This window comes from Carcharodon carcharias, chromosome 30 (assembly GCF_017639515.1).
Source record: "Carcharodon carcharias isolate sCarCar2 chromosome 30, sCarCar2.pri, whole genome shotgun sequence".
In the NCBI taxonomy this organism is placed as follows: Eukaryota; Metazoa; Chordata; class Chondrichthyes; order Lamniformes; family Lamnidae; genus Carcharodon; species Carcharodon carcharias.
Genome location: NC_054496.1, coordinates 4,645,500 through 4,668,298, shown reverse-complemented (window position 1 = coordinate 4,668,298; position 22,799 = coordinate 4,645,500). Strand labels below are relative to the sequence as shown.

General features: G+C 51.9%; 1 protein-coding gene across 2 annotated transcripts in view; it reads right to left on the bottom strand.

Moving 5' to 3' along the window:
• Nucleotides 1-6,830, bottom strand: part of LOC121271430 (DENN domain-containing protein 1B-like) — a 69,405-nt gene extending 62,575 nt beyond the window's left edge. For both annotated transcript variants that reach the window (XM_041177436.1, XM_041177437.1), the window contains exon 1: nucleotides 6,724-6,830. In XM_041177436.1, coding sequence (XP_041033370.1) covers nucleotides 6,724-6,740 — 17 coding nt within the window. In that variant the 5' untranslated portion in view covers nucleotides 6,741-6,830. The remainder of the gene's footprint in view (nucleotides 1-6,723) is intronic.
• Nucleotides 6,831-22,799: the final 15,969 nt, after the last annotated feature.

Here is a 22,799-nt window from a genome sequence, read left to right as displayed (position 1 = left end):
TGGAGGTATCTCAGAAGATCCTAACATGTGCACATTTACACACACTCACACACACATGGACTCTCACACATATTCTCACACACACAGAGGAGTCATTGGTTAGCAAAAAGCACCATGGTGGAAAATAACGAGTTAAACTACAGAATCACTGAATTTGTATGGTTCAGAAGGAGGCCATCTGGCCCATCGTGTCTTTCGTGCTCTGCGAATGAGCAACTCACCTAGTTTGATTCTCCCCATAACTCTGCACATTCTTCCTTTTCAGATAACAGTCTAATTCCCTTTTGAATGCCTCATTTGAATCTGTCTCCACCACTCTCTCAGGCAGAGCATTCCAAACCTCACTCACTGAATGAAAAAGCCTTTCCTCACATCACTTTTGCTTCATTTACTAATTACTTTAAATCTGTGCCCTCTCTTTCCCAATCCTTTCATGAGCAGGAACAGTTTCTCCGTATCTACTCTGTCCAGAGTCCTCGTAATTTTGAATACATCAATTAAATCTCCTCTCAGTCTTCTCCAAGGAAAACAGTCTTAGAATGGAGAAGTTATCTTCATTACTTAAGTTCCTCATCCCTGGAACCATTCCCGTGAATCTTTTCTGCTCTCTCTCCTATGCCTTCACATCCTTCCTAAAGTGCGGGGTGCAGAACTGGATGCAGTACTCCAGCTGAGGCCAAACCAGTGACTTCTACTAGTTCAACATAGCCTGCTTGCTCTTGTACTGTATGCCCCTATTAATAAAATAATAATAAAAATAGTAATAAAATATAGGATACTGAATGCTTTATTAGCTGTGCTCTCAACCTGTCCTGCTCCCTTCAATGACTTATGTATATATACACCCAGATCCCTTGACTCCTACACCCACTTTAGAGTTTTAACCCCTATTTTGTATTGTCTCTCATGTTCTGTCTACCAAAATGAATCACTTCACATTTCTCTGCATTGAACTTCATCTTCCACCTGCCCGCCCATTCCACCAACTTGTCTATGTCCTTTTGAAGCTCTACACTATCCTCCTCACAGTTCACAATGCTTCTGGGTTTTCTATCAGCTGTAGACTTTGAAATTGTGCCCTGCACACCAAGATTCAGATGATTAATATATATCAGGAAAAGCAAGGATCCCAACACTTACAGAGTTCTGGCAGAACTCTACTACAAGCCTTCCTCCAGCCCAAAGAATTCTCTGTTTCCTGCCCCTCAGCCAATTCTGTATCCATGTTGCTACTGTCCCTTTTATTCCATGAGCTATAGCTTTGCTCACAAGTCTGCTGTGCGACACTGTATCAAATGTCTTTTGGAAGTCCATGTACACCACATCAACAGCATTGCCCTCATCAACCCTCTGTTATCTCTTTGAAAAACTCCAGAAAGTTAGTTAAACATGGTTTTCCCTTAAGAAATCCAGGTTGGCTTTCCTTAATTAACCCACATTTGTCCATGTGACTATTAATTTTGGCCAGAATTATTGCTTCTAGAAGTTTCCTCTCCACTGAAGTTAAACTGACTGGCCTGTAGTTACTGGGTTTATCCTTACACCCTTTTTTGAACAAGGGTGTAACGTTTACAATTCTCCAGCCCACTGGCACCGCCCCTGAGTCTAAGGAAGGCTGAAAAATTATGGCCAATGCCTCCGCAATTTTCACTCTCACTTCTCGCTGTATCCTTGGGTGCATCTCATTCGGTCCCAGTGCCTTATCAACATAAGTACACAAAACCCATCCAATACCACCTTCTTTTCAATTTTAAACCCTTCTCGTGTCTGGATTGCCTTCCCTTTTACTTTGGCCTGGATAGTATCTTCTTTATTGATAAAGACACATGCAAAGTATTCATTTAGTACCTCAGCTATACCCTCTGCCTCCATGTGCAAGTTCCCTTTTTGGTCCCTCATGATCTCTAATCCTCCTTTTACCACTCTTTTTCTATTTATATGCCTATAGAAGATTTTGGGATTCCCTTTGAAGTTAGCTTCCGGTCTCTTTTCATACTCTCTCTTTACTTCTCTTACTTACTTCTTCACCTCCCTTTTGTACCTTCGTTATTCAGCTGGTTCCCTATTGTAGTCTTTATCTGAAACCTGTCATAAGCACACTTTATCTTAATTTCTATTTCCTTTGTTATTCAGGGAACTCTGGATTTGATTGCCCTACCTTTCAATTTCGAGGGAGTATAAATCTTTGAAGGTAGCCCATTGATCAGCTACTGTTTCTCCTGACAACCTTGGACTCCAATTTATTTGGTCCAGATTGTTCTCATCCCATTGAAGTTGGCTTTCCTCCAGTTAATTTTTCTTACTCTGGGTTGTTCTTTGTCCCTTTCCATAGCCAGCCTGAACCTTATGATATAATAATCACTGTCTCCTAAATGTTCTTCCACCGATACTTGATCTACTTGGCCCAGCTCATTTCCAAGCACCGGGTCTGTCAGCGCCTCTTTCCTTGTTGGGAAGAACATTTTCCTGAACACACTTTAGGAACTCTTGCTCCACTTTGTCCTTTACACAAATACTATCGCAGTATATATTCAGGCAATTAAAGTCCCCCATTATAACTACTCTATAGTTTTTGCAACTCTCTGTAATTTCCTTGCAAATTTGTTCCTCTACATCCTTCCCACTAGTTGGTAGTCTGTAGACGACACCAAGCAATGCAATTGCACCTTTTTTGTTCCTTAGCTCTAGCAAATAGATTCTGTCCTTGAACCCTTGACTGCAGTTCATAATCCATTCAATACTTCATACCAATGTCTCCCTCAACCTAACTTCTGACAATCAAAAGCCCCTTCTTGGGTCTGCTCCTTAACACTGTCAAACTCTGTTTGAGCACTGTTCCCACCCTCATTGGTGCCCAACTCTACCCTCTCCACCCAAGATCACTGACCCCAGGATTTTTAACTGACAGAGGCCTGAACTTCACCAACACCAAAGTGTCTGGCACCAACTGGATCACCAGCCTTGGCTGGTGGTTCAAGTTCAGATCAATGGATGGGCAACTTTGAAATCTCTTAATGTTGGTCTGAGCTTTCTTCCCAACATCCAGACTTCTGCCAAAATGATTTTGCACCTTACAAAATTACCCACCAAGCTTCTAGCTAATGATAGCGTGGTCTTAATTCCCATTGCGGTTGATTATTGTTGCCCTTGGGGGGGCGGTCACAGAATAATAATATTGTTACAGCACAGAAGGAGGCCATTCAGCCCATCATGTCTGCACTGGCTCTCTGAATGAGCATTTCACCTTGTGCCATTCTCCTGCCTTCTCCCCGTAACCTGCACATTGTTTATTTTCAAATAATCATCTAAACCCCTTTTGAATACCTCAATTGAACCTGCCTCCACCACTTTCTCAGGCAGTGCATTCCAGAGCCTAACCACTCGCTGTGTGAAAAAGTTTTGTCTCAAATTACTTTTGCTTCTTTTACCAATTACCTTAAATCTATGCCCTCTGGTTATCGATCCCTCTGTCAATGGGGCTTCCCCCATCTACTCTGTCCAGGCCCCTCATGATTTTGAATACTTCTATCAAATCTCTTCTCAGTCTTCTTTTGAACAAGGAAAACAGTCCCAACTTCTCCAATCTAGCTTCATCACTGACGCTTCTCGGAATGATCCCTGTAAACTGCTTCTGCACTCTCTCCAATGCCTTCATATCCTTCCTAAAATTTGGTGCCCAAAACTGTACACAGTACTCCAGCTGAGGTCTAACTAGTGTCTTATACAAGCTCAACCTAACCTCCTCGCTCTTTAACTCCATACCCCTATTTACAAAGCTTAGGATACTGCATGCTTTATTAACTGCTCTCTCAACCTGTCCTGCCACTTTTAATGACTTAAGCACATATACACCCAGGCCTCTCAGCTCCTCCCTTTAGAGTTCTATCCTTTATTTTATACTTTCTCTCCATGTTATTTCTACCAAAACGTATCAACTCACGCTTCCCCGCATTGGACTTTATCTGACACCTGTCTGTCCATTCCACCAATTTGTCTATGTCCTTTTGAAGTTCTACACCGTCCTCCTCACAGTTTACAATGCTTCCAAGTTTTGTATCATCTGCAAATTTTGAAATGGTTCCCTGTACACCAAGGTCTAGATCATTAGTATATGCCATGAAAAGCAATACCGGCCCCTGGGGAACTCCACTACAAACCATCCTCCAGCCCGAAAAACATCCATTGACCATTACTCTCTGTTTCCTGTCACTCAGCCAATTTTGTTTCCATGTTGCTATTGACCCCTTTATTCCATGAGCTATAACTTTTCTCACAAGTCTGTTGTGCAGCACTGTATGCTTGTAGTACTGACAAAGCCTGAACTACCTTGAAGACACATTTTTCTAATGCTGGAAAAGCCTCCTGCCTTCCACACTTCATAAACTCACAACAACTTTTATATACTTATATATGTTATATTTATATAGCACCTTTAACTTAACTAAACATCTCAAGGCGCTTCATAGGAGCATTATAAAACAAAGTATGACAACAAACCAAATAAGAGGATATTAGGTCAGATGACCAAAAGCTTGGTCAAGGACGTAGATTTTAAGAAGTGTCTTAAAGAGGGAAAGTGAGGTAGAGAGTTGGAGAGGTGTAGGGAAGGAATTCCAGAGCTTAGGATCTTGGCAGCTGAAAGCACAGCAATCAAAGGTGAAGTGATTCTGAGTGTCTAGATTTCGAGTGTGGGGGATCTAGCCCAGCCCCTCCTTGTCAAAATGCTTGCCCGTCTAATTTAAATGATTGATTTTTAGTTAAGTGAGATTTTCCCTTCAACCAATTATTCCGATCCTACCTTACTCGGGGTCCGAGTCACTGTGGCAGCGTAGGTTTTTCCATGCATGTTGTAGCCTGGAGCTACGGATAGTGGTAGTAGAGACTCCAATTTCTTTCCATCACATAGCTGACCAGGAATCTCTCCCTCTCTTGGCACATGTTGGAAGGATTTATAAGTTGATATCTAACCTGTTTGGCTGTGCTAGGAATGCATCTTCTTTTGGGCATCAAGTCCTGGAATGGAATTTGAACCCAGGACTTCTGGCTCAGAGGGAGGGACGCTATCCACTGCCCTACAAGACCTCCTATGATGGCACTACAGAGAGGGTAACCGAACAGTTTACTGCCTGTTGCTGCATTATTGAACCAAATATAAAGACTCGGTGAACTGATTGTACAAGGAAAAGACAGATACAGCACATACAATTACAATGTGGGTGAGAGGGATTCCCATGTCACTGGTTTTCACACTGAGTGTATAGTGTGGTCAATTCACACAAACTTAGAGCAAAGCAAACAACATGGACATGGACAAGGTGCTTGAATCTTGGATTGAGTGGAGCAGTTCATGGGTTTGTTGTGATCTGTAATTGTATAGTGTATCCTGTTTTTTAATTCCTAATGTGGTGTACTTGCTTAGTTTAGTACTGTTTCTTAAAATTAGTTGTGAGCTGCAGGAATCTATTAAAACTGGTGACCCTAAAAAGTTTTTTGTAAAACAATCTTGAAAGAAAAGTTGACTGACACCACAAAGCCACAACGCAATGAAAAGGAAGTATGATCAAGACCAATGAAGGAAGAGGGGCTAATTGCTTTGGAACATCTCTTAAGCCGAGGCCCAATGTTGAAACAGTATGATAATTAGGACTCACACAAGGGAGGGCAGGGACGAGCATATGGCAGAACTTTGTAAAAATAAATGTGACGTAAATAAACTGAACAATCTAAATGGGAAATAGCCAAGCTTCGACTTGCTGGAGTAAGAACCATTCAAAGACCATGCCCTGGCCTGAGGGGAGAGACCAGACAAAGAAAGGAACTTCTCTTCACATTAAACCAGTGTTCTCATAAGAATCTTGTTGAGTAATTAGTGAAACAAATGCACCTATTAACTAGTTAGTAATAGAATGATCATTAGAAACAGTACAAGGTAAAATTTCTCTGTTTCTGCTTCCTCTGTTCTCAGGATCTTTTATTCTCAATATTTATAGATGTAGCTGGTCTATATCAGGCTAATATTAGTTAAGTAATGTCTTGTAACAGATTTAGAGATTGTACTCAACAGGCTAGATTGAGAATCCACAAACCCCACCATCAACATTGGGTGAAACAGTTACTTACAAACTACCCCATCAAGTTCATTCAACATCCGCTCTCTGTTCCATTTCAAAGCTTGTTACTTTCTGAGACTGATGATTTAGATTTGTGAACAAGAAGCTTCTGTCAGATTATTGAGCGTTGTAGAACACGGAGTGAAACAACTACACACAACAGTAGAAAGTCCAGATGATCTACATCCATTAGGTCACAAACCTATGTTAGTACGAACCTCGCATTAACTTCCTTTTTAAGCAACCATTTTGTTATTAGTCAATCTCTTGTACAGACTTAATCCCAGGTGTACAGACGACATTAACCTCTCCCAGCCCTTGCTCACCAGCTATATTTGTTGACAAAGGTTAAAGCAGTGGCAAAGAGTTAAAAATGAGACTAAGAAAATAATTATTTAAATTCACTTCAACGATACAAAGCCACCTGTTGACTCGAGCATCAGCTAAACCGCAGTTTCAGCTCCTTCCCTTCAAACTCTGAGTTCACTTCAAATAACTGTCACTCGAGCATGAGCTGAGCTGAGCAATAGCAGAAAAGGCAACAAATGCAACAGACAAAATAAGGAAAGTGTCGCAATCTTGCAATCACATTGAAAGTGGTTGAGTCTCTTACTTGATCCTGGATCCCATGGTTGTCTACATGGCAGTGTTCTCAGCTGGAAAAAATCCTAGTCTCTGGATTTGGACAGATCATGGAGTTTGGGGAGAGGTGGGGGGTGGGGGGGCGGGGGGGGGGGGGGGGGCGGGGGGGGGACCTGGGGTGGGGTGGGGAGGAGGGGGAGCACAGCGGTGCCAAGGAGTGCAGTTGTTAGATTTGACAAAGTTTTCTGCCAGTATGTAATGCTGCAATCCTTCCGTTACACTATAGGAAGTATAGTGTATGACGCGCCACTCAGAGCAGAGTCACTATATGCAGTGATACCACAGGCTTAGAGTTCAGTGTGTTAGAGTGGGGACCACAGGCTACGACACAGGTTACTGCACAACAATCCCTCTATCCATCATTACTTTATCACATAACATAACGAAGTTAAATGTTTCCTAAAGATATGATAGGGCCTGTGATATGGATATGTAAATATTTCCTGAAGAGTTCAGCACAGGATAACTGCCTGACAGGGGATTGAGAGAAGGGGTAAAATCTGTCTCAGGATAAAAGTCAGAGGTCAGTTGTACTTTCAGTGGTAGAAGTTCAAAGAAAGCTAGTCAATTCCTGCTGATCCTTTCTAACTTGGTAGCCAGAGATTTACAAACATATACCAAGTCATACGGACTTGTAACATTAACTGTATTCCTCTCCGCAGATGCTGTCAGACCTGCTCAGTTTTTCCAGCTATTTTTATTTTTGTACCAACCTTCACGCTTCCCTCGCTAAAAGCAATTAGCCTCCCATTGAGCAGAAGAACGTTCAGCAAATCGTCTCGAACTTAAGGGTCAGGCCTTCTCCGCTGATGCTGCCAGACCTGCTGAGTTTTTCCAGGTAATTCTGTTTTTGCTTTGGATTTCCAGCATCCGCAGTTTTTTGTTTTTATCTATTTATATCCTATGTCACCTTAACAGCAGTTTATACATAATTTCTGTTACCATGAAATAGCAAACCATCCGACTTTCCACCAGCAATGACACAGGGTACCCGTTGGCAAGGTGGCCTAAAAGGGAGAACGGTTTTTTAACTTGAAGATCCGATGGAACATCTGGAACCTTTTATTAGTTAGAATGTGGGAGTTGCTGTCAAGCTTGGAAAGTTTTACCTTCTCCTCTTCTGACTTCTCCTGACATAAGGTTCCACAGACACCAGGCCTCTTCCAGTCTCTCACCTGAATGGGCCATTTGTGAGGACAGATGCCAAAATGAGAAGGCTATTGGATGGTGGGGCTATCATAGCTGAGCCCGATGCCGTGCACACACAAAGCTCAGAGGAAAGTGGCGCTGGATTGCAATCAGGCCTGGGAGCTTCAGTGGGATTTTCCTTCTCTAACTGCGAGCACCGAGGGTGACTGCAGCCCCAACATTTTTTCCATGAATTCATGTGATGCGGGCATCACCGGCAGGGCCAACATTTATTGCCCATCCCCAACTGCCCTTCAGTATCCAGGTAAGATCAGCTAACTCAGAATACGCTGGGGATGGAGTCAGGGAGCTCCTGCATTGTGAAGCTCAGTTACTCACTGGCTGAATACAGCAGTTATATCTAAATCAGGTCATGGTGTCATGGTGACACCTAGTGTCCATCTCTATATATTACATTGAGGCGCTAAAGGAAAATAACTCAAAATTTCTATAACACCTTTCTGATTTCAGCACGTCCCAAAGCATTTTACAGCCAATTAAGTGATTTTCTTAAGTAAGTCACTGTTGTAGTGCAGAAAACTCAGCAGCCAATTTGCTCACTGTAAGATCCCACACACAGGAATGAGATAATGACCACATATTCTGTTTTTAGGGATATTGGTTGGAGGATATTCATCAGGACATTTGCTTCCCTTCAAGCAATGCTATGGGATCTTTTAAATCCACTGAATGGGATCTCAATTTAAAGTTACGTCTAAAAGATAGCACCTCCAACAGTGCAGCATTCCTTCTTATTGCATTGGGAGACACCCCCATTGTGCTGCCCTAGGAGACACCCCCACAGTGCTGCCCTGGGAGGCACCCCCACAGTGCGGTGCTGGGTGCCCTCTCCCAGTGCAGCGCCGGGTGCACTCTCCTAGTGCGGCGCCGGGTGCACTCTCCCAGTGCGGCGCCGGGTGCACTCTCCCAGTGCGGCGCCGGGTGCACAATCCCAGTGCTGCACCTTCTAACAGGGTGTCATGAAGATATTAATGTTATAATGTTATTGGAAATTATTTTAAATTGGACTTGTTGTAGGGTCTGTGTCTGTGGGTGTGAGTGTATTTGTCCTAACTGGATTAAAGCCAGCTAGTCTGGGTGGTTTGATGTATGGTAGTTTTGAGATGTTAAATGGTTAGGTAGAGGGGACATTTGTATTTTGTTGAATAAACCATTCAAAGACTGGGGGTGAAATCTTGCACTTAGTTAGGAGACTCCAAGCAATATGTTTATATTACTAATAAAATTGGTGCTCTGAAAGGGGTTTTATTGTTAGAAGAGGAGGAGTTCAAAGGGCCTGGTGATACAATGAGAATTTACATTCAAAGAGAAGGTTAGGTATATACAGAAGAGTTTTGTGTGGTGGTCAGAGGCGTGTGAGATCTAAGCTGCCTATAAGCCTACAACTGTGTCTGCGAAGGAACAAATTGAAAGGAACCTCATTTTGAATTTGTAAGATAAAATGTGCTTTGTCTGGTGTCTGTTTAAATCTATGGGTTATTGTTGCCTTGGGGAAGATTACCTGGGACTGATTAATTTGGGGATTTGTTTAAAAGTTATTATGGTAGTAATTTGTAGACATATGTATGTGTTTAAATGTGTTGCTAAATTAATAAATGTTTAATTTATATTTAAAAAAATCTCTGGAGGCTTGATGGGTTTTATTCCTGAATTCAGAGCTGCATCTCAAACATACCTATTGAAAATAAGGTTATGACAGTTGTTTAAAGTTTCCCTCCGGGATTTGAAATAACTCAACCTTTACCAACTGCTGTGTCATAACAACTGGGGGCTCTTGGCAGGATAACATTTGTAATTCCTTGATTGGTTTGGATTGGTGAATCTTAAGGTTATGAGTACGAGAAGCACTTTGATTTCAGGAGTTGGTGAGGTATTTTAGAAGTGGTGAGGCTGCAAGATGGCTTTGGCAATTGCTAAGACTTGTCTGGGAGTAAAAGATATAACTCTGATTGGGTTGCAGAAAATAACCAAGAGTAAGTTAACAGAGTTGGGCAGATAAAATTGGGGTTACCTGCAGGGCTATGAAATCAGGCATAATTAAAAGTATAGCACAGCATCTACAGTTGGAAGTGATACCTGATACTAGTGAGTCACAGCTGGAGGTAGTGAGACTTCAGTTGCAAATGAAGAAGCTTGAATTTGAACAAGCAAAGGAACTGAAAAAACTTGAATTAGGAGCAAAGGAAAGAGAAATGGCATTTAAAATGGAGCAAGCAGAAAGGCAGGAGAAAGAAAGGAAGCTGGAACTGGAATTTCAGCCAAGAGGGAAAGAGAGAGAAAGAGAATACCTGTTTAAAAGGCTGGATGTTAAAAAAGATATCTCAGATTCTGAAGAGAGTTCTGATGATGAGAAAACCTTTAGCCTAAAACCCAGTGGGGGGGATGTTTAAAATTGTACAAGCTCTTCCAAAGTTTGAGAAAAAAGATGTTGAAGCATTCTTTATTTCACTTGAGAAGATAGCTAAACAGATGAAATGGCCACAGGAGTACTGGATGTTATTATTACAGTCTAAGTTGCTGGGTAGAGCGCATGAGATATATGCTTCGCTGTCTGAAGAGGTATTGTTGAATTATGATGTGGTGAAAAAGCCCATTTTGAGTGCATATGAGTTGGTTCCTAAAGCATACAGGCAGAAATTTAGGAATATGAGAAAACAGCCTGGGCAAAGGTATATTGAGTTTGAGAGCGTAAAATAAATAATTTTGACCAGTGGATATGGGCGTTAAAAGTAGAGACAACATACGCAGCTCTTAGGGAAGTAATTCTTTTGGAAGAATTTAAAGACTCAATCCCTTCAGTATTGAGAACTCATACGGGGGAACAGAGGGTTTAAACTGTAAGACAAGCAGCAGAGATAGCTGATGAATGAGTTATTTCACAGAACTAAACCTTCTTTTCGTCACACTTTCAAATTCAAAAAGGATAGAAAGAGGGAAGGTGAAAGGAAGGTAGGTAGTTAGGGAAGAGAAGGAGGGGCTGGGAATTCCCAGGAAGTTTTTTTCAGGATAAAAAGGAAGGTGATAAGGGTAGAAGTGATATTTAAAAATCAAGGTGTTTTCATTAATAAAGTGGGGCACACGATGTCAGTGTGTTGGAAATTGCAAGGAAAATCTGTTGGAATTACTGAGGCACCGAAAAGTTCTGGAAGTGAAAGTATTGTGAGTTGTGAGATCCAGGCACAGGAAAAAACAATGGTTTGTGTACAGGTGAAACAAGGAGAATCAGTGATAGGTAAAGAAGTGGGAACGTGTTCCCAATTTACCCAAGAGAATTCTGAGGAGCAGGTTGCAGAAATGTTTAAAGATTTTGTGTGTGAGGGGAAAGTCTTTCCATGTGTACAGGGTGGAGTAGGTAAAGATGTTACAATATTAAGAGACACAGGGGCTATGTCATAACATGGTGTTTGAACCCTCGACTTTCTGGCTAAACGGCGAGATTGCTAACCCAAAGAGTGACCAGTCATGACCTACCCCACCTCTGCTATCTCAGGAGATCTTGTACATATGTCCAATAATGTACATTAGAACCTGTTTCTGTTTTCATCTTTTATTTTATTGGAATATATTCCAAGGTGTTTTATTATATATTTTCTCCTCTATATTCCTAGTCAGAAAGTCATTATTTCAAGATCTGTTTCACAACTGAGCACAAGTCTAGACTGACATTCCAGTGCATAAGCGCCATATTAACCAGGGGTGCTGTATTATCAGGGATGCTGAATTATCAGAGTGCCCTATTATCAAGGGCATTTCACAACTTAGCACAAGTCTAGACAGATATTCCAGTGCATAAGCACCGTATTATCAGAGGTGCCGTATTGGTCAGAGGTGCCGTATTGTCAGAGATGCCCTATTATGGGGGATACCTTATAATCGGGGATGCCATAATATCAGGGTTGTTGTGTTATCAAGTATTATGAGGGATACCGTATTATCAGAGGTGCCGTAATATCAGAGGTGCCCTATTATCAGAGGTGCTGTCTTTCAGAGGAGCCACTGTGTATGTTAAGATGTTAAAGATCCCAATGCATTATTTGAAGAGAAGCTAGATTTCTCCTAATTTTTGCCCAACAATATCTGATTGGTGGTAATGGGACATGATTACTGTAGTTATGCAGGCACTGTTATTGGGCACTGTCCACTATTCTTCAAAGGGATCTTACCGGCCCTAGATTATCAGGACTATGGAGCTTTGAGCTTGAAGGTAAAACAACAGTCACTGCAAATGTCTCACCTATGTGTTCTCTACAATCTGGTCAACAGACAGGGTGGCATTGTATGGTTCTACAGCAGTGTCAGTATCTTGGGGGAGGGCATCTGTCTGGATATTCTTCTCTGATCTTGCTGGTTGAGGAGGGTTCCCATGACAGACTCCGTGTCATTACCCAGGGAATGGGTGAGCTGGAACCCTTGGAGGCTGTTGCCTCTTTCCTTATCATGTCCAGTTCAGCTCCTAAGCTCAGTTATATCCAGCTCCATGCTGAGCTGCAGCAGAGGAGAGCAGCTATTGGTGAAGAGACAGCAGATAGGTTCATGCTGGGCAAGATGTACTTTGCTAGGTGCACAGATAGACCCACTGCCATTTCTCAGTCTTGTAAACACCAACTCCTGCTGCCTCAACCTCCTGCCAACAGCCATTGTTTAAAGATGAATTAAACAGCAGCAGTTGGAATATTTGACTGTCAGGAGCTGATGCTGATCAATACTCACATTGGGTACAGACAGCTCAGGTGTGTAAATATTCTTTGATTTAAACACGATTGCTGTCAGTCACAATAACAACCATTGAATGTAGCACCTTAGCAGAAGCACTATCTACAATTACTGAAGTGGTTCAAAGGGAGAGATAACAACTACATTAAGAACTAGCGTTAAGCAATAATTGCTGACTTGGCAGCATCAGACACATCCAGTAAACTTTGTTCTTGGTTTTACGGCTGACCTAAATTAGGGGCTGTGCCTGATTTATCCCAATTTTGTTGATTTGGTTTAACTGTTTTCATTTAAAAGATTATCAGACACATCCAGAGAACAAACACTTGCAGCTGATTCATCTAGAGAAGGAGGCCATTCTTGTGCTCAGCCACAGGCCAGACTCTGTGGATTTCTGCTCAAAGATGTATGGATATTAGAGGAAGGACATTCCCATAATGAACGAGACAACCTGTGAAGTGTTGAAGTTAGCAGAGATCATACACAAGTTTCTTAATTTGTGGTTTGAGGCCATAAGGCTAAGGAGTAAGGAGAAACATACTTTAAAATCAAACAGAATGCAGCAAGCAGATCGATAGAGCAAGATTAAACCCAGCCCGTGATAGTTTTGCATACTTTATATGAATGCTGCGTATCAGGAAGCTGTGGTTTATCAATTTCCTGAGTTTGTATTGCCAAGTAGCCAGGTTTCTGATACAGTTGCCTTTTCAGAAGTAGCAGCTGTTAAAAGTGAATTGCTAGCCCAGGCAGTCGGCAATCAGCCTAAGGACAGTTAGGGTGCTCATTGGCACCCTCCTGTCAGGAGGGGGAAGAAGGAGAAGTGGGGTGAGGGGGAGGTGGGGAGTGTGGAGGAGGGGAAGGAGGGGGAGGTGGGAAGGGAGGGGGGGAAGGGGAAGTAGGGTGAGGGGGGGAGGTGGGAAGGGAGGGAGGGAGATGGGAAGGGAGGGGGAGAAGGGGAAGTAGGGTGAGGGGGGGAGGTGGGAAGAGAGGGGGAGGAAAGGGGTGAGAAAGGGAGGGGGAAGGGGGGGAAGGGGGGGAAGATGAGGAAGAAGGCAGGGGGAGGGGAAAGGGTGAGGAAGGGTGATGGGAAAAGGGGAGGAAGGGTGAGGTGAGGGGAGGGAGGGGTGAGGGAAAGATAGAGGAAGAGTAGGGGAGGAGGGGGAGGGATGGAGGGTGGGAGTGAGTTTGGGGGAGGGAAGAAAGGAAGGATGGTGGGTGTAAGAGAGAGAGGTTGGGAGAAGGGAGGGAGGGGTGAGGGGAGGGAGGGGTGAAGGGAGGAAGGGGTGAAGGGAGGGAGGGGTGAGGGAGGGAGGGGTGAGGGGAGGGAGGGGTGAAGGGAGGAAGGGGTGAAGGGAGGGAGGGGTGAAGGGAGGGAGGGGTGAAGGGAGGGAGGGGTGAGGGGAGGGAGGGGTGAAGGGAGGAAGGGGTGAAGGGAGGGAGGGGTGAGGGGAGGGAGGGGTGAGGGGAGGGAGGGGTGAAGGGAGGGAGGGAGGGGTGAAGGGAGGGAAGGGTGAGGGGAGGGAGGGGTGAAGGGAGGGAGGGGTGAAGGGAGGGAGGGAGTGGTGAAGGGAGGGAGTAGGGAGGGGTGAAGGGAGGGAGGGGTGAAGGGAGGGAGGGGTGAAGGGAGGGAGGGGTGAAGGGAGGGAGGGGTGAAGGGAGGGAGGGGTGAAGGGAGGGAGGGGTGAGGGGAGGGAGGGGTGAGGGGAGGGAGGGGTGAAGGGAGGGAGGGGTGAAGGGAGGGAGGGGTGAGGGGAGGGAGGGGTGAGGGGAGGGAGGGGTGAAGGGAGGGAGGGGTGAGGGGAGGGAGGGGTGAGGGGAGGGAGGAGGGGTGAGGGGAGGGAGGGGTGAGGGGAGGGAGGGAGGGGTGAGGGGAGGGAGGGGTGAAGGGAGGGAGGGGTGAGGGGAGGGAGGGGTGAAGGGAGGGAGGGGTGAGGGGAGGGAGGGGTGAGGGGAGGGAGGGGTGAAGGGAGGGAGTAGGGAGGGGTGAAGGGAGGGAGTAGGGAGGGGTGAAGGGAGGGAGTAGGGAGGGGTGAAGGGAGGGAGTAGGGAGGGGTGAAGGGAGGGAGTAGGGAGGGGTGAAGGGAGGGAGTAGGGAGGGGTGAAGGGAGGGAGGGGTGAGGGGAGGGAGTAGGGAGGGGTGAAGGGAGGGAGGGGTGAGGGGAGGGAGGGGTGAGGGGAGGGAGGGGTGAAGGGAGGGAGGGGTGAAGGGAGGGAGGGGTGAAGGGAGGGAGGGGTGAGGGGAGGGAGGGGTGAAGGGAGGGAGGGGTGAGGGGAGGGAGGGGTGAGGGGAGGGAGGGGTGAAGGGAGGGAGTAGGGAGGGGTGAAGGGAGGGAGGGGTGAGGGGAGGGAGTAGGGAGGGGTGAAGGGAGGGAGGGGTGAGGGGAGGGAGGGGTGAAGGGAGGGAGGGGTGAAGGGAGGGAGGGGTGAAGGGAGGGAGGGGTGAAGGGAGGGAGGGGTGAAGGGAGGGAGGGGTGAGGGGAGGGAGGGGTGAGGGGAGGGAGGGGTGAAGGGAGGGAGGGGTGAGGGGAGGGAGGGGTGAAGGGAGGGAGGGGTGAGGGGAGGGAGGGGTGAAGGGAGGGAGGGGTGAGGGGAGGGAGGGGTGAAGGGAGGGAGTAGGGAGGGGTGAAGGGAGGGAGTAGGGAGGGGTGAAGGGAGGGAGTAGGGAGGGGTGAAGGGAGGGAGTAGGGAGGGGTGAAGGGAGGGAGGGGTGAAGGGAGGGAGGGGTGAGGGGAGGGAGTAGGGAGGGGTGAAGGGAGGGAGGGGTGAGGGGAGGGAGTAGGGAGGGGTGAAGGGAGGGAGGGGTGAAGGGAGGGAGGGGTGAAGGGAGGGAGGGGTGAAGGGAGGGAGGGGTGAAGGGAGGGAGGGGTGAGGGGAGGGAGGGAGTGGTGAAGGGAGGGAGGGGTGAAGGGAGGGAGGGGTGAAGGGAGGGAGGGAGTGGTGAAGGGAGGGAGGGGTGAAGGGAGGGAGGGGTGAAGGGAGGGAGGGAGGGGTGAAGGGAGGGAGGGGTGAAGGGAGGGAGTAGGGAGGGGTGAGGGGAGGGAGGGAGTGGTGAAGGGAGGGAGGGGTGAGGGGAGGGAGGGGTGAGGGGAGGGAGGGGTGAAGGGAGGGAGGGGTGAGGGGAGGGAGGGGTGAGGGGAGGGAGGGGTGAGGGGAGGGAGGGGTGAAGGGAGGGAGGGAGGGGTGAAGGGAGGGAGGGAGGGGTGAGGGGAGGGAGGGGTGAAGGGAGGGAGGGGTGAAGGGAGGGAGGGAGGGGTGAGGGGAGGGAGGGGTGAAGGGAGGGAGGGAGGGGTGAGGGGAGGGAGGGAGGGGTGAGGGGAGGGAGGGGTGAAGGGAGGGAGGGGTGAAGGGAGGGAGGGAGGGGTGAAGGGAGGGAGGGGTGAAGGGAGGGAGGGAGGGGTGAAGGGAGGGAGGGAGGGGTGAAGGGAGGGAGGGGTGAGGGGAGGGAGGGGTGAGGGGAGGGAGGGGTGAGGGGAGGGAGGAGTGAAGGGAGGGAGGGGTGAAGGGAGGGAGGGGTGAAGGGAGGGAGGGGTGAGGGGAGGGAGGGAGGGGTGAGGGGAGGGAGGGAGGGGTGAAGGGAGGGAGGGGTGAAGGGAGGGAGGGGTGAGGGGAGGGAGGGAGGGGTGAAGGGAGGGAGGGGTGAAGGGAGGGAGGGGTGAGGGGAGGGAGGGAGGGGTGAAGGGAGGGAGGGGTGAAGGGAGGGAGGGGTGAAGGGAGGGAGGGGTGAGGGGAGGGAGGGGTGAGGGGAGGGAGGGAGGGGTGAGGGGAGGGAGGGGTGAAGGGAGGGAGGGGTGAAGGGAGGGAGGGGTGAAGGGAGGGAGGGGTGAAGGGAGGGAGGGGTGAGGGGAGGGAGGGGTGAGGGGAGGGAGGGAGGGGTGAAGGGAGGGAGGGAGGGGTGAAGGGAGGGAGGGGTGAGGGGAGGGAGGGGTGAAGGGAGGGAGGGGTGAGGGGAGGGAGGGGTGAAGGGAGGGAGGGGTGAGGGGAGGGAGGGGTGAAGGGAGGGAGGGAGTGGTGAAGGGAGGGAGGGGTGAGGGGAGGGAGGTGTGAAGGGAGGGAGGGAGGGAGTGGTGAAGGGAGGGAGGGGTGAGGGGAGGGAGGTGTGAAGGGAGGGAGGGAGGGAGTGGTGAAGGGAGGGAGGGGTGAGGGGAGGGAGGGGTGAAGGGAGGGAGGGGTGAGGGGAGGGAGGGGTGAGGGGAGGGAGGGGTGAGGGGAGGGAGGGGTGAAGGGAGGGAGGGGTGAAGGGAGGGAGGGAGTGGTGAAGGGAGGGAGGGGTGAAGGGAGGGAGGGGTGAAGGGAGGGAGGGGTGAAGGGAGGGAGGGGTGAAGGGAGGGAGGGGTGAGGGGAGGGAGGGGTGAAGGGAGGGAGGGGTGAAGGGAGGGAGGGGTGAGGGGAGGGAGGGGTGAAGGGAGGGAGGGGTGAGGGGAGGGAGGGGTGAAGGGAGGGAGGGGTGAAGGGAGGGAGGGGTGAAGGGAGGGAGGGGTGAAGGGAGGGAGGGGTGAAGGGAGAAGGGAGGAAGGGGATGGAAGGACGGGTAAGGATGAGAGCGGGTAGAATGGAAGAAGGGGAGGGAGGGAGTTAAGGAGGGGTGAGAGGAATAGGGGGTGAGAGAGAGAGAGACTGCCTGCCAGGGTGGGGGTGGGGGTGTGAGTGAATGGGTGGGTTGAAAAATGGAGGGTAGAGAGGAGGAGGGATGTGGGGGTAGGGGCTGGGGAAGGAAGTTGGAGGAAGGGAGGGAAAGGGTGGTAGGGAGGAGGAGGCTGCCATCTTTGGGGGACAGAGAGAGGTTGTCTGCTAGGACAAGAGTAGTCACACCTTCTCCATCTGCAGAAGCTGTGAGCAGGCCTCAGCATGACTGAATTTTCAGGAGAATTCTAGTTTCTTTGCTACTTTGTTTTGGACAGCGAGGGAATCTTGCAGCAGCAATCTGTCAACTTGGACTGGAGCTCTGCACCTTTCAGTTAATGTCAGGGAAAGTTTCTCAGGGTCACATCTGCCAGCGGTTTGTTGAGTCTGTAAGCTGGATAAGGACATATCTATTATATTACATAAAGCAGCCAATAAACTTTTGAAGAAATCGCTTCCAGTGATTCTATGGACATTGTATCATTTTCTTTTTGTGAATGTGTAATGAAGAACTTGGTTTTTATGGTGCTTTTTATGACCTTGGGACAGTCCAAAGTACTTTACCTTCAATGAAATACTTTGGAAGTGTAGTCACTGTTGTAATGAAGGAAATGTAATGAGGTAAATGTTCAATTAATTTAGGGGAGTTTAGGAATAGGGAGCATAATGTATAAATTACAACCAGATCTTTCAGGAGTGAAATTGGGAAACACTTTTACACACAAAGGGTGGTAGAAGTTTGGAACTCTCTTCTGCAAACAGTACTTGATAATAAATCAATATTAATGCTAGATCAATTGTTAAATTTAAATTTGAGATTGAGATCTGAGATGCAATGAAAAGGATAGTAACTAATTGCTTAAAATCTTCATACACGATGAAAATGCATTGGCGGTGATCTTATCACTCTGTGGAAGGTGTGTTCAGGCTGCTGGCTTTCTGTGTGTCGAAGTGAGAGTTAGTTATCTTGAAAAAACTTTGGTTGTTAACTTTTGCCTGTTGACTTGTGTCAATTTAAATACTGTAGTGTCTAGGATATTAATGGTTTCCTTATGTGTTGTGGCTTTAACTTTAATGGAGGAGTGGTGATTATTGAGGATATTGTTGAATTCTTCTAATTCTGCTTCTGTGAGAGTCCAAATACCACATATGTCAACATAAATACAGAAGGCAATGTTACTAGGTGATTGCATCACCTAACAGAGGAGTTTGTGAGAATGAAAAAAGAGCCCTGAAAACTAAAGAATAGCCCTTGAGAAAAGATCAAGAGGAACCCTTGAAAAAAAATTATTTTGACCCCTTGTATCAATCAGCACGGCTCAGGGAATAACATAATGCCCACCTGGCAGCTGGGAAAATCGGAATGAGTCAAACAGCAGCTATCCCCTCCAGCAGTACAGGGCTGCCAACTTCGAACCAATAGGTTCCAATAATCAGCTCTGGCAACAGCCCGCTTCCCAATCTCACATCTCTGACAGCAGTGGGGGGGGCTGTGAGAGTGGAGTGGAGTGGGGAGTGGGGTGGGGAGTGGAGTGGGGAGTGGGGTGGGGGGTGGGTGGGGTCTGTGAGAGTGGGGGGGGGTGCTGTGAGAGTGGGGGGGGGTGCTGTGAGAGTGGGGGGGGGGCTGTGAGAGTGGGGGGGGAGCTGTGAGAGTGGGGGGGGCGCTGTGAGAGTGGGGGGGGGCTGTGAGAGTGGGGGGGGGGTGCTGTGAGAGTGGGGGGGGAGCTGTGAGAGTGGGGGGGGGGCTGTGAGAGTGGGGGGGGGGCTGTGAGAGTGGGGGGGGGTGCTGTGAGAGTGGGGGGGGGTGCTGTGAGAGTGGGGGGGGGCTGTGAGAGTGGGGGGGGGTGCTGTGAGAGTGGGGGGGGCTGTGAGAGTGGGGGGCGCTGTGAGAGTGGGGGTGGTGCTGTGAGAGTGGGGGTGGTGCTGTGAGAGTGGGGGGGGTGCTGTGAGAGTGGGGGGGGGTGCTGTGAGAGTGGGGGGGGTGTGAGAGTGGGGGGGGTGTGAGAGTGGGGGGGGTGTGAGAGTGGGGGGGGCGCTGTGAGAGTGGGGGGGGGGTGCTATGAGAGTGGGGGGGGTGCTGTGAGAGTGGGGGGGAGGTCTGTGAGAGTGGAGGGGGGGGTCTGTGAGAGTTGGGGGGGGGTGTGAGAGTGGGGGGGGGCTGTGAGAGTTGGGGGGGGGGTGCTGTGAGAGTGGGGGGGGGTGCTGTGAGAGTGGGGGGGGGGTGCTGTGAGAGTGGGGGGGGGTGCTGAGAGTGGGGGGGGGTGCTGTGAGAGTGGGGGGGGGTCTGTGAGAGTGGAGGGGGGTCTGTGAGAGTGGGGGGGGTGTGAGAGTGGGGGGGGGCTGTGAGAGTGGGGGGGATCTGTGAGAGTGGGGGGGTCTGTGAGAGTGGGGGGGTCTGTGAGAGTGGGGGGGATCTGTGAGAGTGGGGGGGTCTGTGAGAGTGGGGGGGGGTGCTGTGAGAGTGGGGGGGGCTGTGAGAGTGGGGGGGATCTGTGAGAGTGGGGGGGTCTGTGAGAGTGGGGGGGATCTGTGAGAGTGGGGGGGTCTGTGAGAGTGGGGGGGGGTGCTGTGAGAGTGGGGGGGGCTGTGAGAGTGGGGGGGATCTGTGAGAGTGGGGGGGTCTGTGAGAGTGGGGGGGATCTGTGAGAGTGGGGGGGTCTGTGAGAGTGGGGGGGGGTGCTGTGAGAGTGGGGGGGGCTGTGAGAGTGGGGGGGATCTGTGAGAGTGGGGGGGTCTGTGAGAGTGGGGGGTGCTGTGAGAGTGGAGGGGGGGGGGTCTGTGAGATTGGGGGGTGCTGTGAGAGTGGAGGGGGTGGGGGGGGTGTGAGAGTGGGTGGGGGTGGGGGGGGTGTGAGAGTGGGTGGGGGGGGGTGTGAGAGTGTGGGGGGGGTGCTGTGAGAGTGGGGGGGGCTGTGAGAGTGGGGGGGGGTGGGGGGGGTGTGAGAGTGGGGGGGGCTGTGAGAGTGGGTGGGGGTGGGGGGGGTGTGAGAGTGGGTGGGGGTGGGGGGGGTGTGAGAGTGGGTGGGGGTGGGGGGGTGTGAGAGTGGGGGGGGCTGTGAGAGTGGGTGGGGGTGGGGGGGGGCTGTGAGAGTGGGTGGGGGTGGGGGGGGTGTGAGAGTGGGTGGGGGTGGGGGGGTGTGAGAGTGGGGGGGGCTGTGAGAGTGGGTGGGGGTGGGGTGTGAGAGTGGGTGGGGGTGCGGGGGTGTGAGAGTGGGTGGTGGGGGGGGCTGTGAGAGGGGGTGAGGGTGGGGGGGTGTGAGAGTGGGTGGGGGTGGGGGGGGTGTGAGAGTGGGGGGGGTGGGGGTGGGGGTGGGGGCGTGTGAGAGTGGGTGGGGGTGGGGAGGGGTGTGAGAGTGGGTGGGGGTGGGGGGGGTGTGAGAGTGGGTGGGGGTGGGGGGGTGAGAGAGTGGGGGGGGCTGTGAGAGTGGGTGGGGGTGGGGGTGGGGGAGTGTGAGAGTGGGGGGGGCTGTGAGAGTGGGTGGGGGTGGGGTGTGAGAGTGGGTGGGGGTGCGGGGGTGTGAGAGTGGGTGGTGGGGGGGGCTGTGAGAGGGGGTGAGGGTGGGGGGGTGTGAGAGTGGGTGGGGGTGGGGGGGGTGTGAGAGTGGGGGGGGTGGGGGTGGGGGTGGGGGGGGTGTGAGAGTGGGTGGGGGTGGGGGGGTGTGAGAGTGGGTGGGGGTGGGGGGGGTGTGAGAGTGGGTGGGGGTGGGGGGGGTGTGAGAGTGGGGGGGGTGGGGGGGGTGTGAGAGGGGGTGGGGGGGTGTGAGAGTGGGTGGGGTTGGGGGGGGTGTGAGAGTGGGTGGGGGTGGGGGGGTGTGAGAGTGGGTGGGGGTGAGAGAGGGGGTGGGGGGGTGTGAGAGGGGGTGGGGGTGGGGGGGTGTGAGAGTGGGTGGGGGTGAGAGAGGGGGTGGGGGGGTGTGAGAGGGGGTGGGGGTGGGGGGGGTGTGAGAGGGGGTGGGGGTGGGGGGGTGTGAGAGGGGGTGGGGGGGTGTGAGAGTGGGTGGGGGTGGGGGGTGTGTGAGAGTGGGTGGGGGTGGGGGGGCTGTGAGAGGGGGTGGGGGGGGGTGTGAGAGTGCGTGGGGGTGGGGGGGGTGTGAGAGTGGGGGGGGGGGGGGGGTGTGAGAGTGGGGGGGTGGGGGGGGGGGCTGTGAGAGTGGGTGGGGGTGGGGGTGGGGGTGGGGGGGGTGTGAGAGGGGGTGGGGGTGGGGGGGGGTGTGAGAGTGGGGGGGGGGGGGGGGTGTGAGAGTGGGTGGGGGTGGGGGGGCTGTGATAGTGGGTGGGGGTGGGGGGGTGTGAGAGGGGATGGGGGTGGGGGTGGGGGGGTTGGGGGGGTGTGAGAGTGGGTGGGGGTGGGGGTGGGGGGGGGTGTGAGAGTGGGTGGGGGTGGGGGGGGGTGTGAGAGTGGGTGGGGGTGGGGGGGGTGGGAGAGTGGGTGGGGGTGGGGGGGGGGGTGTGAGATTGGGTGGGGGTGGGGGGGTGTGATAGTGGGTGGGGGTGGGGGGGTGTGAGAGTGGGTGGGGGTGGGGGTGGGGGTGTGTGAGAGTGGGTGGGGGTGGGGGGGTGTGAGAGTGGGTGGGGGTGGGGGGGTGTGAGAGTGGGTGGGGGTGGGGGTGGGGGTGGGGTGGGTGTGAGAGTGGGTGGGGGTGGGGGGGGGTGTGAGAGTGGGTGGGGGTGGGGGGGGGTGTGAGAGTGGGTGGGGGTGGGGGGAGGTGTGAGAGTGGGTGGGGGTGGGGGGGGGTGTGAGAGTGGGTGGGGGTGGGGGGGGTTGTGAGAGTGGGTGGGGGTGGGGGGGGTGTGAGAGTGTGTGGGGGTGGGGGGGTGTGAGAGTTGGTTGGGGTGGGGGTGGGGGGGGTGTGAGAGTGGGTGGGGGTGGGGGGGGTGTGAGAGTGGGTGGGGGTGGGGGTGGGGGGGTGTGAGAGTGGGTGGGGGTGGGGGGGGTGTGAGAGTGGGTGGGGGTGGGGGGGGGTGTGAGAGTGGGTGGGGGTGGGGGGCTGTGAGAGTGGGTGGGGGTGGGGGTGGGGGTGGTGTGAGAGTGGGTGGGGGTGGGGGTCGGGGGGGGTGTGAGAGTGGGTGGGGGTGGGGGTGGGGGGGGTGTGAGAGTGGGTGGGGGTGGGGGGGGTGTGAGAGTGGGTGGGGGTGGGGGTGGGGGGGTGTGAGAGTGGGTGGGGGTGGGGGTGGGGGGGGTGTGAGAGTGGGTGGGGGTGGGGGTGGGGGGGGTGTGAGAGTGGGTGGGGGTGGGGGTGGGGGGGTGTGAGAGTGGGTGGGGGTGGGGGTGGGGGGGCTGTGAGAGTGGGTGGGGGTGGGGGTGGGGGGGGTGTGAGAGTGGGTGGGGGTGGGGGTGGGGGGGCTGTGAGAGTGGGTGGGGGTGGGGGTGGGGGGTGTGAGAGTGGGTGGGGGTGGGGGTGGGGGGTGTGAGAGTGGGTGGGGGTGGGGGTGGGGGGGCTGTGAGAGTGGGTGGGGGTGGGGGGGGTGAGAGTGGGTGGGGGTGGGGGTGGGGGGGGTGAGAGTG